Raw genomic sequence first — 18,297 nt, 5'->3', positions numbered from 1 at the left:
ATATCAAAAGCATTTTTCAATTAGAAACAGAAAAAACAGTTCTAAAATTAGTATAGACCCACAAAAGACCCTGAATAGCCAAAGCAATCTTTTCTTAAGAAAGAAGAACAGGGCTTCCCTCGTGGCGCAGTGGTTAAGAATCCGCCTGCCCATGGACATATATACACTACCAAACGTTAAGGTAGATAGCTAGTGGGAAGCAGCCACATAGCACAGGGAGATCAGCTTGGTGCTTTGTGACTGCCTGGAGGGGTGGGATAGGGAGGGTGGGAGGGAGACGCAAGAGGGAAGAGATACGGGAACATATGTATATGTATAAACTGATTTACTTTGTTATAAAGCAGAAACTAACACACCATTGTGAAGCAATTATACTCCAATAAAGATGTAAAAAAACCCAAAAAGAATCCGCCTGCCAATGCAAGGGACACGGGTTTGAGCCCTGGTCTGGGAAGATCCCACGTACCGCAGAGCAACTAAGCCCGTGCGCCACAACTACTGAGCCTGCGCTCTACAGCCCATGAGTCACAACTACTGAAGCCTGCGCACCTAGAGCCTGTGCTCTGCAACAAGAGAAGCCACCTCAATGAAAAGCCCGCGCACCGCAACGAAGAGTAGCCCCCGCTCGCCCCAACTAGAGAAAGCCCGCGTGAAGCAACAGACCCAACGCAGCCAAAAAATAAATAAAAATAAATTAAAACAAAAAAAAAGAAGAAGAAAGCTGATGGCATCATGCTCCCTCATTTCAAACTATACTATAAAGCTATAGTAAAACGGTATAGTACCGGCATAAACACAGACACATACATCAGTGGAACCCAAAAGAGGGACTTCCCTGGTGGTCCAGTGGTTAAGACTCCTCACTCACTTCCACTGCAGGGGGCATGGGTTCGATCCCTGGTCAGGGAACTAACATCCCACATGCCACACAGCATGGCCAAAGGAAAAAAAAAGAACACAATAGAGAGCCCAGAAATAAACGCATGCATATATCGTCAATTAATTTATGACACAGGAGCCAAGAACACACAATGAGGAATAGAGTCTCTTCAATAAGTGGTGCTGGGGGGAACTGGACAGTCTCATGCAAAGGAATGAAACTAGACCCCTATCTTACACCTTATGCAAAAATCAACTTAAAATAGATTAAAAGATTTGAACGTTAAGACATGAAATTGTAAAACTCCTAGAAGAAGACAGAGGAGTAAGCTCCTTGACATCAGCCTTGGCAATGATTTTCTGGATTTGACACCAAAAGCAAAAGCAATAAAAGCAAAAATAAACAAGTGGGACTACATCAAAATAAAAAGCTTCTGCACAGCAAAAGAAACCATCAACAAAATGAAAAGGCAACCTATGAAGCAGCAGAAAGTATTTGCAAATCTAAGGGGTTAATATTCAAAGTATATTGAGGGCTTCCCTGGTGGCGCAGTGGTTGAGAGTCCGCCTGCCAATGCAGGGGACACGGGTTCGTGCCCCAGACCGGGAAGATCCCACATGCCACGGAGCGGCTGGGCCCGTGAGCCATGGCCGCTGAGCCTGCGCGTCCGGAGCCTGTGCTCCGCAACGGGAGAGGCCACAACAGTGAGAGGCCCGCGTACCGCAAAAAAAACCAACAAAAAACAAAGTATATAAAGAACTCATACAACTCAATAGCAAAAAGCAAACCATCTGATTTAAAAATGGCAGAGGGCGTGAACAGACTTTTTTTTTTTAAAGAAGACATACTAATGGCCAACAGGTACATGAAAAGGTACTCAACATCATTAATCATCAGGGAAATGCAAATCGAAACCACAATGAGGTATCATCTCACACCTGTTAGAATGCTTATCATCAAAAAGACAAGAGATAGCAAGTGTTTTTGAGGATGTGGAGGAAAGGGAGCCCTTGTTCAATGCTGGTGGGAATGTAAATTGGTTCAGCCACTATGGAAAAACAGTATGGAGGTTACTCAAAAAATTAAAAACAGAACTACCATATGATCCAGCAATCCCACTTCTGGGTACCTCACCAAAGGAAATGAAAACAGGATCTCAAAGAGATTATCTGCACTCCCATATTCGTTGCAGCATTATGCACAGTAGGCAAGATATGGAAAAACCTAGTGTCTGTTAACCAATGAATGGATAAAGATGTGGTATATGTATGTATGTGTACACACACTCATACACACACAAAGGAATATCATTCAGTCATAAGAAAGAAGGACATCCTGTTGTTTGAGACAACATGGATGGACACTGAGGGCATTATGCTAAGTGAGATAAGACAACTGCTGTACGATATCACTTATATGTGGAATCTAAAAAAGCTGAACTAATAGAAACAGGGACTAGAATGGTGGTTACCAGGGACTGGGACTGGCTGAAAAGGGGAGATGTTGGTCAAAGGGTACATACTTCCAGTTATAAACTATAATCAACATGCTGTACATGACATCCCCAGAACATATTCATCTTATAACACTGAATTATATACTTGAAAGTTGCTAATAAGAAAGTAGATCTTAAATGTTCTCACAAAAAGGAAATGGCGATTATATGATGTGATGGAGGCTGTTCGCTAATGCTACGGTGGTAATCATTCTGCATTATACGTCTGTCAAATCAATAGGTTGTACACCTTAAATTTATACAGTGTTATATGGCAATTATATCTCAATAAAGCTGGGGGGAAAAACAATCAAAATTTTGTTCACAGTCTCTGGACCATAGTAAAAACAGATGAAACTACATTTATACTTAATATGAGACACTGAAGTTGTCTCAGAGTTTAATTTATGATAAAAAGTATCATCAACATGACAAATGTGGAATGACCTAGAACGGGCTGTTGTGGAGTGTTCACTGAGAACCCTACCTGAGCCGCTGATAGTGGACTCGTAAGAGCCTGCTGGGGCGCCTACTTTCCACCGTCCAGGCTCTAAGGAAGGCGGGCGATGGGATGGAAAACTCCGAGAAGGAGGGCAAGGTCATGGCCTAGAAAAGAAACAGACATTGGAAAAAGCACTCTTAAAAACAGACTGCTTTAGGAAAAAGAAATGAAGCGCTACACAATGACATTTAAGGGAAAGAGTATCTTAGGTAATGATAATATCTACCCAAAAAATCCACAGGAATATCGTTTAAATGAAATTAACCCTGAGTAATTTTTGCATTCCTCTCTACTGAAATCAGCCTGAGAGATTTTTCTGTTTCTAAATCTGAGCCAAAAGCTCCTTTTCAATGATTATGTTTTAGAAAATGAAACTTTAAAATTAATTTCCATATGACTATATAACTCAAGAGCAGAGGCCTCTCTAATAAAAGCAAGGACTCATCTTCAACTTCCATCTGTGCTCATATAATTCAACAAAGTTTCCTCTGCCATGGAAATAACTTCTGATTTTGAAATATTTCAGAATCTCTGGATCCAAACGCTAGGCCCAAACCGCTGGACTAATTCTGTAGGGGTGGATAACTATTTATATACTTAGGCTGCAGTATATAAAATGGCCAATATTCATCCGTTTTAAATCTAGAAACAGCAATTTTGTATCTTTTAATCTAATATAAGAAAAAAAGTCTCTTTCTACTTGTTCTTTTTAGAATAAGACCATTTGTTTTTTTGTGGAAGGTATTTCAGATATTGAGGACACACAGAAGTCAATCAATGACTGATATTCACCTTACATGCACCTACACTGTTTCCTTTAAGAGCAAGAAGGGATGTTCATTTTAATCCAATGAGAATAAGATGCTTCTTAAGCATTGTGTGTTGTATTCAACCCGGCCTTTCCATTTGGACAGAACACTGTGTCTGTGAGTATTAATGTCCAGGAAAACAATACATTATCTAGTTTAACATAAAGCTGATATTCTGACCTCCTGGGCAACTGACCACACAGCTTTTACTAACAACATTTAACACATGAATCACAGTGACACAAAAACAATGTAAATAAAGGAGTAAAGTGAATGCTTTACAAATGTTCCAACAAATGTTTCCCTAAAAAATCAAAATGAACATAAGCTGCAAGTCACTGAGGAGATTTCAAATGAAAGCACAGCATGCCTGTCAGAGAGGGGATAAATGAAAGCCACAGGCAACTGGTAGAAGCAAACCCAGGGAGCTGTCTGAGCAATATGTGTGTGTGGCCTGTTGGGTACTCACCACTGAACATGGCATATAACACATGCCCTATCAGAACAGACTGTAATTGAGGGAAGAGGAAATAGAAGAATATATTAATATCTCACTGGAAGCAGCCAGATCACCAGTAAGGTACGCGCTGCAGGAGGAAGGCTGACCTGAGACTTCAGCTCCCCCAACGTAGCATCTTCTGAGATTTCAACGTCTCCCAAGTAGCGGAGGGAAACTTCTGCATGCGCGTCACTGGGAGCATCTACAAAGGACAGAGCAAGATGTTTGACAGGAGCTTTAGACGTACTTAGCTCTGATTTCTGAAATACAGGCCACGTTTTGATACTGCAGACGGGTTTAGTACAATTCCATCCAAGCAACTCAGAATCTGAATTCCTCGGGTCAGCCCCTCAGGACTTCACGGGGAGGAAGCAGGGCCCAGTAGATGGGCAGCCAGGGAGCACGCTGTGGGCACAGCACCAGGTCTTCTCACTAGAATGGCTTTGAGGAATTTTACACTTGGGCTGTCTACCTGGAATGCTCTTTCCCACACCCTCTCCTTCCTCAAAGAGGACTCTGCTGGTTGGATACTCTGCCCTGCTCTCATCTTTTATTTAACCTGTTTCTCTCTCATAACACTTGTCCCAACTTGTTACTCTTTTGTCTGTCTGTTTTCTTATGTGTGTGTATACATGTGTTTTTTTACATATATATATTTTAACCTAACCTGTCTCCCCTACAGAATATGATTTTCAAGAGAGAACAGGTCATCTATCTTGTTTGTCTCTCCAGTGCCAGGAATGGTGGGTGCCACACAATAAATGTCCAATAAATGTTTACTGACTGAAAGAATTCTTGACAATAAGAAGGCCTTTCTACATTAGTTTTAAAAAGGGGAAAACAAAATGCTCTCATATAAAACTCTGGATATAAAAGTTGATAACTAAATTTGAAATCAGTAATTTGACTCATTTTTGCTTTAGTTAAATGTCTTTGCTTACTGCTGGGCATACTGCTAATACATAATAGGAAATTAATTAAGTAAATTAAGTAAAAAAGCTCTCTTCGTGAGTGGTTCTTCTTGTGTCTAAGGATGCTGTAAGCTGGTACTACCTGAAAGACACTTTTAGGACATTCTCAGAAATAAAAATATTTGCCGTATGTTGTGATACAGAAGGACTACCAAAAAAATGAACTGTTTTCTTTACTTTCATGGAGAAACACACTGCTTTTTAAGTTGTAACTATTATTCTATCACAAAATCATTTTTAGAATTGTTTAACATGTCTAATATAACTCAAACAAAAAATAACTTAATGCCAATTTCATAGCTAATTCAACATGAAGTATTTTATTGCTCTATACATATAATCCTAACTTCAAAAAGTAAGGAGATCATTTATGTTAGTTTCAGTACTGAATTTTGAAAGATAAAAAGAAATGTAAGTATATAATACTTCAAGGCATTAAAAAAGCTAGATAATTAAGCATGATAAAAGAAAAAAAATATAAGAACTTGGTCCTACTAAAAATATATTCTCTTTATCTACAGTTACAAAGGAGATTAACTTGTGTCTTCTTATAATGAAGTGGAAACCCACTTTTTACAATGGCAATTCAAACTCCCTGCCTTTGCTCATCATGACGTGTGTGCTGAATTCTGCCTGTGGAGAAGAAACTTAGACAGAGTGAAACAATGTTTATACCCTGTCTGTGAGTCTTCTCAGAAGTCAGTGAGCTGGAACGCCCTTGAAGGAGCTCCTGGGTGGCGGCAGCAGAAAGAACAGGAGCTGCGTGGGGTCTGGACTCCAACCCTGCCTCTCCGCCCCTTGGGGCTGCAGTGAAGACGCTGGAAGCGACTAAAGCATCAATGTCTTAGTCTGTTACAATAACTGGGGCCGCTATTCCTACTGCCATGAGGCACTTGAGAGGTGATATTATATAACAATTCCTTGAAAAAATGTAATATATTGCTATAATAATAATGATAATAAAAATAACAGATGGCAAATGAAAGGTAAAGCCAAAAAAAAAAAGATGGTATTTTATAGAGGTTACAAACCACTGTATAAAAATAGGATAGTATTATTATTATACTATGAATTATGGAATAGATTTTGATTTTCAACCTTATATTTTAAAAATACGTATTTCAGTTGCCTCTCAGCAGAAGCAATCATTTTACTTTTCTTTATGACACACTGGCTGCTATAATTCTGTTGTGTTCTCACCTTGGATGGAATTAGCTCTCCAGACCCCGCCTTGAGAAAAGGTACAGTTAGTCTGGTCCTGATGACTCTTCCAGTGATGCAATGGACCCCGTGGCTGGTACCACCAGATGGGCACCTTCAGGAAACCCTGAGGAATGGAGATTTCCAACTGTTGTGATGCACACAGATTAAGTCAACTTCTACTTCCACAGAAAGAAACTTTTTTTTTTGGCCATGCCAAGCATCTTGTGGGATCTTAGTTCCCTGACCAGGGATAGAACCTGTGCCCTCGGCAGTGAAAGCAAGGAGTCCTAACCATTGGACCACCAGGGAATTCCCAGAAAGAAACATCTTGATATAGAATATGTTCCTGAATTTATTTTTCCTTAAGATGTATGTATTAACTGTCATGTATTATACTTGCTTACTGTTTTTACAATCAAAGTTTAAAATCATAAAAGTCAGTCTTTAGGATGACTGGGACCAATGTTCTATATCTTCTTTTTTTTTAAATTTCGTTGCACTGGGTCTTAGTTTTGGCTCGTTGGCTCCTTAGTTGTGGCTCCACGGCTCCTTAGTTGTGGCATGCAAACTCTTAGCTGCAGCATGCATGTGGGATCTAGTTCCCTGACCAGGGATCAAACCCGGGCCCCCTGCACTGGGAGCACGGAGTCTTATTCACTGTACCACCAGGGAAGTTCCTGTTCTATATCTTAGTAGCTACAGTAAGTGAAAAGTATAAACAAACTAACAAAACATTTGACAGAACAAACTATATAAATGTTTTCAGGCATTGTAAGAGCACCATAGCACAATGCACCAGTTACATGCAGTTTTTATTTATAAAAGTTTCTAAAGGAACTTTATAGAGATCCAACAACCTATTGATCTAAGGTGCATTCCTATATACCAACTACATGAAATAAACTCAACTCCTTAAACACATTCTGTAATTTCAGTTTTACTAATTTAACTGGTTCTTCCCCACCCCTTTTTTGAGTGGGTAAAGAACTTGAACAGATTTACTCAATGAAAGATCAGTTGCTATTACAGTGCGCAATTTCCAACAACAGAAGATGAGAATGTGAAAAAAAAACATGTAAAGTATTTTAAATATGTATTTCAGGAAATGCATATTAAAATGAGAATATTTTTCTGTTTATCAAATTGGTGAAGATTAATACTCAACTTCCATGCAGTAAATAAATAAATGTAAATCAGAGGAAAAACTCCATTTTTTTTCACCTGTCAAAAACCAGAAAGTCTAATAATATTCTACAGTGGTGAAACTGAAAGTAAACCTGAGCTCCTATATGTTGGTTCCAGGAGTAGAAACTGCTGCAAAGTCTCTGGATGGTGATTTGGTGCTGTCAAAATTTTAAATGCCCAAGCCCTCTGACCCAGCCATTCCATGGTTAGGATTTTACCTTCTGATATACTAGCCCATGCATACAAAGATATTCACTGTAAATTGTTTATGGTAGCAAAAACCATGAAACAACCTCAAGGTCCCTCTTCAGAAGACTAGTTATATTACGGTAGGCCATAACTTTTGACAAAGCGATTTCAATTCTAGGAATATCCTGTAGATACATATGTGCAAAATGGCAAATAAATGATATTTTTGGCAGTGTTATTTGTATCGACAAAAGACTGGATACAACCTAAATATTCTTTGAAAAGAGATTGGTTAAAAAATAAATCACGGTACCTCCATATACGTCAAATGGAACGAGATAACTTCATGGGTACTGATGTGGCATGTATATGGGGGTAATGAAAAAAGCTAGGTGCAGAATAGGGTGTCAAGCTTATAATCATTTGTGTAAGTAAAAATATGTATATACACATACATACGTGTGTGTGTGCATTAAATTTAATAAGCACGTGCCTCTGGAAGGATACAGAGGAAGCTGGCTGCCTGTGGAGGGAGGACCCCAAGTGGCAGGGGGACAGGAGGGATGGGGGATACTTTTCCTGGCCCAGCTTTTTATACACTTTGAATTTTGTATCATGAATATTATCAATTCAAAAATTAGCTTTAAAGAGCACAGTATAAAATACAACAGAATTCTATGAAGTCATGAAAAAGAATAAGGTAGGTCTGTATGTGCTGATGTGAGATCCTCAAGCTATATTAAATGAATAAAAACAAACAAAAAACGAAAGGTATAAAACAGTGCATAGAATATGACCCCCTTTATGTAAACTTTGAAAAGGATACACACATATTTACATTCAGCATACAAACAGGCATAATTTTTTTCTTGGAAGGATACACAAGGAAAAATAAGTTTACTGTGGCTCTTTCTGGAGAGAAAGATATGGGAGAAACTTCTGTTTATCATTTTATAGGCTTCTACACTGTCTGAGTTTTCTAATCATAAGCAAATGATTATCTGAATGCTGGAATTCTGGGTCATTTTCATCTTTACATGTGTCCACATTAAAACAAAAACAAACTAATAAGTAATGGCTTTTCCAAGTGGTAATACACAGTGTCTATGGAAGAGCAGTGGTGTGAGCCCTCTCACAGACACACATTAGGACTGTAAACTTGGTACGACTCTTTGGGAAAACAATTTGGCTTGTTAATTCCATCTTTAGAATTGTCTTAAGAAGGATTTATATTTATTACTGTTTATAAGGACAAAAAATTTTAAACAACCTAAAATCCAAACAACAGGGATATAGGTGAATAAAACTGTGGTAAGTCATATATTGGATATAATGATTGTTTCTGGATTTTATGGTCAGGTTAAAAAGTAAAATATAAAAAGTAGGAAATAAAATTGTACATACAATTTGACTTTATAGGAAGAAAATATATAAAGATGTAAAATATGGTAGCTGTCTGATTGGTAGGATTTTGGGTAAGTACTCTATTCTCTTTATGATTGTATTTCCCCAGTTTCACACAATGAGAACATATCATCCTTGCAATCATAAAACAGTAACTGTTATTTACAAAATGTCTATTCAGGAGCAAAATCTTACCAGAGGAGGAAGTTTTCCTTCAATTAAAAGCAAAGTGTCTCCAGAAGAGAGCATAAGCTCTTTCAGTGCTGCATCCTGGGAATACAGAAAGTGAAAACCTTTTTTGTCACTTATGACTTCTGAAAGGAAGAAAGAGACCATTCGATCTTTTTAAAAAAACCCTATGCCTCTATTACCCTTTCAAGAAATAAGTAAATGAATAACGAAGCAGATATTGAAGAGATAGAAATAAGCTAAAACCATAAAAAAGTATATCATTATGTATTAAAACTGTATAATTATGAACTGTAAAAGATTAAAGGAAGGGAGATGGATGAGGTAAGAAATGACAGATTAATCTACAGAAGATAAAATTTTAGTTAAGCCCAAAAGATGGGCTGGATTTGGGAAAGCCAGAGGAAACAAGAAGGAATTTCTCAGGGAAAGAAGAACATGGCAAAGTCCAGGTTAAGTCAAGAGTCAGTATGACTTGTGCTGGGGAAGAGCTAAGAGACCAGATTAACTAGAATGGGAGGTATCTGCTGGAGAGTAACGGAAAGAAAACTGGGTTGGAGAGGTGGTCACAGGTCAAAGGGATGCGAAACAGAAGAAAAAGAGTTTTCAGTTGCTTTAAAAAAGCCACTCAAGATTTCTGCGAAGGGGTTTTTAAAGATCAATCTAAGCTGCCACACTTGTGACATACTGAAGTGGGGAACACATGGGCTCAGGAAACCATTTGTAGTAAATTAGGTAAGAGGCAAAAAACCACAAAAAAACAGGGCTTGAACCAGGAGGCCGGCAGTGGGAATGGTCAAGAAGGAGTGGAAAAACTGATTGAAGGCTGAGACCAAATATGACGGATGTAAGGTAAGTAGCGTAAGCCACATTTCAGGCGGAAAAGGATCAGGATGGGAAAGACAAGAAGCAAATCTGGGAAGCGGAGCTAGTTCTGAGGGTAATGAGTTTGCTTTTAGATGAACTGTTTGATACTGATTTGGGAATTAATAAGAGGAGAAAATAAGGAAACCATTTGACTAGATACACTCTTTCGACATCCAAACTGTATGTCCTGAAGATTCTTTGAGGTTCACTTTTTACTCCAGGCAGTCAAATTCCTGGCCAGGACCCAGGAGGAGCCTCTCTGTATTGTCCCTGACTGTTACACAGCAAGGACTGTTTCCCAGAAGGCCCTGCTTTAGATCAACCTCTGTTGATGTTCAATGCCAGTGTCTCACTGAACAGAAAGCAGGCGGATAAAGATTGGGGGAAAGGGGAGTGAGCACAATTGTGTAAGCTTTCTCACAAAGCTTTATTCTGGCTGTACTTCTAAGGCCATGGATTTGGACTGTGAGGTTTGATGCTACTTGGAGCAACAATAAGATGATTAACCAACATGAAAAGATGCTCACATCACTAATTATCAGAGAAATGCAAATCAAAACTGCAGTGAGGTATCACCTCACACCAGTCAGAATGGCCATCATCAAAAAGTCTGTAAGTAATAAATAGTAGAGGGACTTCCCTGGTGGCACTGTGGTTAAGAATCTGCCTGCCAATGCAGGGGACACAGGTTCAATCCCTGGTCCGGGAAGATCCCACATGCCGCGGAGCAACTAAGCCCATGCGCCACAACTACTGAGCCTGCGCTCTAGAGCCCGTGAGCCACAACTACTGAGCCTGAGTGCCACAACTACTGAAGCCCACGTGCCTCGAGCCTGTGCTCTGCAACAAGAGAAGCCACTGCAATGAGAAGCCTGCACACTACAATGAAGAGCAGCCCCCGCTCGCTGCAACTAGAGAAAGCCTGTGCATCAATAAAGACCCAATGCAGCCAAAAATAAATAAATAAATTTATTAAAAAAATAAAAAATAATAAATGCTGGAGAGGGTGTAGAGAAAAGGGAACCCTCTTGCACTGTTGGTGGGAATGTAGATTGGTGCAGCCACTATGGAGAACACTATGGAGGTTCCTTAAAAAACTAAAAATAGAGCTACCATATGATCCAGTGGTCCCACTCCTGGGCATATAACTGGAGAAAACGCTAATTTGAAAACATACATACACCACAATGTTCACAGTGGCACGATATACAACAGCCAAGACATGGAAACAACCTCAATGTCCACTGACAGATGAATAGATAAAGAAGATGTGATATATATATACAGTGGAATATTACTCAACCATTTAAAAAAAAGAAATAATGCCATTTGCAGTAACACAGATGGACCTAGAGATTGTCATACTAAGTGAAGTAAGTCAAAGAAAGACAAATATCATATATCACTTACATGTGGAATCTAAAAAAATGATACAAATGAACTTATTTACAAAACAGAAACAGACTCACAGACATAGAAACAAACTTATTTACCAAAGGGGAAAGGGGGGGAGGGATAAATTAGGAGTTTGGGATTAACATATACACACCACTATATATAAAAGAGATAACCAATAAGGACCTACTGTACAGCACAGGAAACTATACTCAATATCTTATAATAATCTATAATGGAAAAGAATCTAAAATAGAATATATACATTTAACTGAACATTTAACTGAATCTGTGCTGTACACCTGAAACTAACACAACATTGTAAATCAACTACACTTCAATAAAAATTTTTTAAAATAAGATTAACCAGATTCCAAACACCCTGTGATAACACTGCTCCTAAGTCTACCCTAAGAGTCTGGGCCGGATTTAGAGATGCAGTTTGAATCAGAGCCTAAGTGACTGATTGGTAAGATGAATTCTGACATCATTAACTTACAGAGAAACTCTCAGATTAACATATTCAGGTTTCAAAATTCAGAGTGTATCTTCAAATTCTTTCACTGGTACAAATGTCTTTTGTTCTCTGTAGTTCTCTGCCTGTTAATGAAGAACTACTACTAGAGACATATTCTCTTATCAAAAGAGGGCTCAATACAGATGTTAGATATGTTCCCACTTAGCTGAAACTTCCCCTCTGACTCTGTGAAAAAACTGCAGTAAGGAAAAAGTAGACCCCCATATGGATTTGTATATCCTAAAAAAAAAGTAAAGCTTTCTCTAGAATTTATTCACATGAGTAGGGTGGTGTCCTTATGAAAATACAAAATAAGCACAATCACTTTACAAATGAAATGTACAGAAATAATCTTACTTCTTCCCATAAAGCTTCCCCAGCTTCATAGCACCAATCCATTTTCCGTAAATGCCATGCGTCTCCTACGAAGGAATCAAAATCAGATGAAAAAGAATTCAGAATAATATGTTTTAAGAGTTTGTCAGGAATGACCCTTCTGGATAAATGAATATCAAATGGGATATCATCTAATAAGTATTAACTAATTTTTTTTTGCGGTACACGGGCCTCTCACTGCTGTGGCCTCTCCTGTTGTGGAGCACAGGCTCCGGACGTGCAGGCTCAGCGGCCATGGCTCACGGGCCCAGCCGCTCCGCGGCATGTGGGATCTTCCCGGACTGAGGCACGAACCCGCGTCCCCTGCATCAGCAGGCGGACTCTCAACCACTGTGCCACCAGGGAAGCCCAGTATTAACTAATTTTTAAAGTAAATTATCTCTTCCAGGGCCTGAAAAAAATTAAGTCATTGCCCCAACTTGGTTAATTTTCTCTCTATTCCACCAAGAACTGTATACTTGCAAATAAAAATAAGACTTGGTACTAGTATGCAACATCTACTTACACCTTTATTATTTACAAGTACACAAGCGCATCCACATCACACGTTAAGCATAGACAGATGTACATACATAAGCACAGAATCCCTCCTAAAATCATGAAATTGAGTTTTATTTCACTGTCTTGGAAGAAAACACACGCTAACATCGCTCAGCAACTGATACCATGTACGGCAAACCTGTCCTATCTAGTCAGCAGCGATCTAACGAAAGCGTGTCCTTTCGGCACAGTGCTTCAATGTAGTTGGTACAAATGAACATTTACGAAGGTTAATCAGATTTCAGTTTTTCAGCATGCTTGCTACATACTCACGACATGGGGAGAGAACTTTTTTCGGGGAGAGGGAACCGAGCAAAAGTTGAAAATCCTGATGGTTAAAAAACTAGCAATGTTTTGTAACAGTCAACTCCCCCCACCCACCGAAAGAAGCTACAGACGAGCGAAGAAACACAGACCTCACATTTATCCTGCACAGGCCACAGGTTTTGAATCCCAATACTGTTCTTTGTAGACCCTCTTTTGTCATCGGTTCTAGTTTTAAATGCAGTAAGATTTATATCGATATTTAACTTAATCTAAGTTTGTTTAAAAAAAGAAAGTAAGTTAAGAGTGAACACCATTACTTCATAGCAGAGCATGGTAGAAAGAAATCAGAGTTCTGAAATCAGAGCCACTTAGCTACTTGCTCTGGAACACTGGGTAAGCCGTTTAACCATTTTCAGCATCTGGAAAGTGGGAACGGGGGATGATCCCTGCATGGGAGGACTACTGTCGAGATGACCTGAGGCATCGCACAGAAACTCCTAGAAGTTGAGCAAGTGAACGTCCCTGCCAGATAACGGAGCCCCATGCTTCCACTCTGGTGGAGAGAATGGCAAGCACTCACTCTGATGAAAGCAGTGTGGTGCTTCCTCAAGCTTGCTCCGTGGGTCCACCTGGGTAGCCACTTCAGGACACCCTGGGTTTACTTTTTTCATTCATATTACATTCCCTAATCTATATACAGAAATACTGGCCTGAAACACAATGCATTGAAATTCTGAATCCATGAGGTTAAAAAAAGAAATTCAGCAAAAGATCTAGGAAATCCCAGAGGGTCTGTATCTTAACTGTATCTCTTTTGTCCCTTTCTTGTTCCCTATCTAGGCTCTCTTTCCTTAGAATTAGGCTAACCTCCAACTAGTTTTCTTTTAGCCTGCAAAAAAGAAACAGGAGAATTATGTACGTATACAAATGTAAAGCATAACTGCCAACCCCGGAGAAAAAGGAAGTTTGAGAAGTTTTCATTAGGCTCATAGAAAATGTACTGTAAGTAAAGGATGTGGATAAACTTACGATCATCATGGTCTGTAACTTACCTGATAGGCCAGATTTCTCCAGCATTACCTTTAAACACTGTAAGAAAAAAAAACTATGTTCATTAGTTGTTCTATATCTGAGTTACAGTATTGTGAGAAACACTCTTTTTTGACCCTGGGCCTATCTGAGTCTGATTATATTTAGTAATTCTCAAATAGATAAAGATACACACGATGCAGTGATTAAGTAAGCGCTTCTTAAGGGCTACGTGGCGCCGACTCAGCAGGGAAAACCAGTTTCCAGTGTTCGCAACCAGGTCTATCTAAAAGTTCATCCACTTCCAGGACTGCGGTATGATTCCCTTCTTATGAGGACTAACAGTGTATTTTTGACCAGATGTGATTAATTAGGCTGATTTCACAGAACTCTGACTCCTAGAGAAGGAGATTAGCTTTTATTTATCATCTAAGAAACAACTGGTCACACGTCAACTCATGAGGGAAGAACGATGCATACTGTGAGCTCATGGCACAATTCAATAAACGAGACACGATTAATAGACGTTTAAACAAAACAAAAATAGTCACAAAAAAACTCCCAACTTCTTGAGGGGAAAAACATTCTTAAATAACTTTCGGGCCAAGGAGTATGTAAAATTTCCTTTGTACTGTAACAGAGCAGAGGGAGCAGCACACAGGATGGTCACTGCTGCCCTGCTTGGATCAGGAGAAAAACGGCCAACAATCCAGACATCCCTGCATTAACAGGGCAACATTTAAATAAACTATGAGAGGTCTTAAAACAATTAAAAGGATAAAAGAGATTTATATTCACTGGTCTTAAAAGATCTTTAAAATATTTTAGTGAAACAAAGTTCTGGGATCCCATTTATGATTTTAAAGAAAACCATACAAGTCAAGCTCTTATTTCTACACGTACATACATACCCACACATTGGTACACACACGGCAAAGGTACGGAAGGATACACTCTACTGATGTGGATAAGATTATACTGTCCAATGACAACAGTGACTTCTGGGGAGGCGACAAGGATAGGGTGGTGACCAAGGGGGATTTTTAGTCTCCCCAAAGTTTAAAAAATAAGACTAAATCCACAATCACTTGTCTGATTAAAAATAAAAGAGACTCTAGAATTAAAGATTGTTTAGAAAATGATGACAATGACAACAGAGTATGTTAAAATAGGGAATGGGGGCTTCCCTGGTGGCTCAGTGGTTCAGAATCCGCCTGCCCATGCAGGGGACATGGGTTCGAGCCCTGGTCCGGGAAGATCCCACATGCCGCGGAGCAACTAAGCCCGTGCGCCACAACTGCTGAGCCTGTGCTCTAGAGCCCACAAGGCACAACTACTGAGCCCTCGTGCTGCAACTACTGAAGCCCGTGCGCCTAGAGTCCATGCTGTGCAACAAGAGAAGTCACCGCAGTGAGAAGCCCACACACCGCAACGAAGAGTTGCCCGTTCGCCGCGACTAGAGAAAGCCCGCGTGCAGCAACGAAGACGCAACGCAGCCAAAAATAAATAGTAAATAAAATAAATAAATTTATTAAAAAAAAAAACAGGGAATGGGACCAAAGCCATATTCAAAGAAAACTGCAGTCTCAAAGGCCTCCATTATTTAAGAAAAACAAGCAATTGAGCATTCAGCCTAACTGTGTTCCAGACAGAGGAAACTGCCGGTGTAAAGGGCTGCTTGAGGAGCAGCCTAGTGGCCAACGCGGCTGGAGTAGAGCGAGCGAGAGTAATAGTCAGACTCTTTCTTTAAAAATACCAAAGGGCCAGATCACACAGGGCCTTGCAAGGTCACTCGGGGCTCCCGCCCTCACCCCGAGTGAGATGGGAAAGCAGAGCAGGGTTGTGTGCAGAGGACTGACTGACCTTACACTTTAAAGGATTACTCCACTTCTTTGTAAGAACACACCCTGGGAGGTGTCAGGCTGGAAGGAAGGAGATCGGTTAGGAAGCTGCTGGAATAATCCAGATGAGAGGTGAAGGGGTGACAGCAGTGGAAGGAATAAGATATGATCAGATCCCAGATAAATCTTGATGGTAGAACCAGAACGATTTCCTGAAACACTGGTTCTGAAGTAAGAAAGAAAAGAATCAAAGACAATTTCAAGGTTTTTGGCCTAAGCAAGCAGAAAATGGAGCCACTGTAATAGAAAAGGGAAATGTGAGTGAAGTATGTTGAGAGATCAGGAGCTCATACATGAGTATGGCGTCTATGACTTGAGCACGAGGCGCTCAGAAGGCAGACAGAAGAGGAAACAAGACTGAGAACAGGCAGGCCGGAGAGGTGGGAAGAAAACCTAAAGAGCTGCAGTCTTCTCAAAGCAAGTGACAAAAGTCATCAAGTATGTCACTGCTGCTGAAAGAGCAAGTAAGATGAAGACCGAGACCTGCTCACTGGACACAGCAACATGGAGGCCACCGACAGCCTTGACGGAGCAGTTTCAGCTGGGGGAACGGGGGTGGGTGGGCACGGGGAATGACTCTGCCTGCAGTGGGTTCAGGATAGAACAGAAGAAAGACATACACATCGCATCTTTGAAAAGTTTTGTGGTTTCCGTTCTTTGAAACGAAAAAACACTAAAGTTACCCAAGGCCACATCCCAGGCACAAAATAACTAACCATCTTTTCCTCTAAGTAACTGCTGCCTTTCCAATGATATTTCTAGTCCCTCTTCACACTTCCAACTTACAAACATAAATAAGATACTGAACTGCCCCCCAACTCTTGATAGCATCCGATCCAAAATTAGCCCGTATCCCTCCTTACAGTCGTCTAGCACAAGTCCAGACCTTATCAGAGACACTCTAATGTCGGATTCCTATGATATGTATCACTTGCTGGCAGTAAGTCAATAATAAACCTTTTTTTAAAGCTAAAAAAACCCCAAAACAAAAAAATGTATTAAAGTTAAAAGGCAAATGAAAACGTGGGTAAATATTTACAGCTTGTAACAAAGGGTAAAAAAACATTTTATTTAAAACATGTTTGGGGACTTCCCTGGTGGCACAGTGGTTAAGAATCCGCCTGCCTATACAGGGGACGCAGGTTCTAGCCCTGGTTTGCGAAGATCCCACATGCCACAGGGCAACCAAGCCCGTGCGCCACAGCTACTGAGCCTGTGCTCTAGAGCCCGCAAGCCACAACTATTGAGCCCGTGCACAACTACTGAAGCCCACGTGCCTAGAGCCCATGTTCCATAATAAGAGAAGCCACCGCAATGAGAAGCCCGCGCACCATAACGAAGAGTAGCCCCCGCTCACCGCAACCAGAGAAAACCTGTGTGCAGCAACGAAGACCCAACGCAGCCAAAAATAAATTAAATAAATAAATTTGTTAAAAAATAATAAAAAATTTTAAAAAAAGTTTTATCACGGAAAATTTCACACACGTGCAGAGGACAGTAAAATGAACCCTCAAGTGTCCACTGCCAGCCTCAACTCCTGCTGCGGCCAGTCCTGTGTCTGTGCCCCGCCCACTTCCCCTGACTCGCTCCTCACATTCTTTTGAAGCAAATGTCAGGTATCATTTCATCTATTGATATTCAGTACTCAGCTCTAAAAGATGAAGATTCTTTTAAAAAATGTAACTCTTACATAATTATAATGTCTAAAAAAACTAAGAACTCGTAAATAACAAATATTCTGTCAGTGTTCAAATTTCCTTACTTTCTCTTAAACTGTTACTAGAGTTCTTTTGGTTTGAATCAAGGGCCCCATAAATTCCATACATTGCACCTACCTGCTATTTCTCCTAAGTCTCCTTGAACCTACAGCCTGTCTCACACTGCAGTTGATTTCTTGAAGAGGAGTTTTCCACTTCAGGACAGTGCTTACCGCAGGCCTGTGGTGCACTTGACAGGTCCCTCTGTCCCCTGTACTTCTTATAAACTGGTACTCAGACCTAGAGGCTTGATCGGACTCAGGTCCAGTTTTCTTTTCTTTTGGCAAGAAGAGCACGGGTAT

The 18,297-nt window shown here is 40.1% G+C and overlaps 1 protein-coding gene across 11 annotated transcripts in view; it reads right to left on the bottom strand.

The window, feature by feature from the left end:
- USP40 (ubiquitin specific peptidase 40) overlaps nucleotides 1-18,297 on the bottom strand; it is a 98,466-nt gene that overhangs the window by 9,231 nt on the left and 70,938 nt on the right. For 8 of the 11 annotated variants that reach the window (XM_082658041.1, XM_082658042.1, XM_082658044.1 and 5 more), the window contains 6 exons: nucleotides 14,361-14,397; nucleotides 12,463-12,527; nucleotides 9,333-9,407; nucleotides 6,357-6,483; nucleotides 4,242-4,387; nucleotides 2,863-2,981 (listed from right to left, as the gene is read on the bottom strand). In XM_082658041.1, coding sequence (XP_082514167.1) covers nucleotides 2,863-2,981; nucleotides 4,242-4,387; nucleotides 6,357-6,483; nucleotides 9,333-9,407; nucleotides 12,463-12,527; nucleotides 14,361-14,397 — 569 coding nt within the window. The remainder of the gene's footprint in view (nucleotides 1-2,862; nucleotides 2,982-4,241; nucleotides 4,388-6,356; nucleotides 6,484-9,332; nucleotides 9,408-12,462; nucleotides 12,528-14,360; nucleotides 14,398-18,297) is intronic. The other 3 variants (XM_082658043.1, XM_082658039.1, XM_082658040.1) reach the window with 1 other exon arrangement.

This window comes from Grampus griseus (assembly GCF_964374135.1).
Source record: "Grampus griseus genome assembly, chromosome: 7".
Classification (NCBI taxonomy): domain Eukaryota; kingdom Metazoa; phylum Chordata; class Mammalia; order Artiodactyla; family Delphinidae; genus Grampus; species Grampus griseus.
This window is presented reverse-complemented; position numbering and strand designations above follow the sequence as displayed.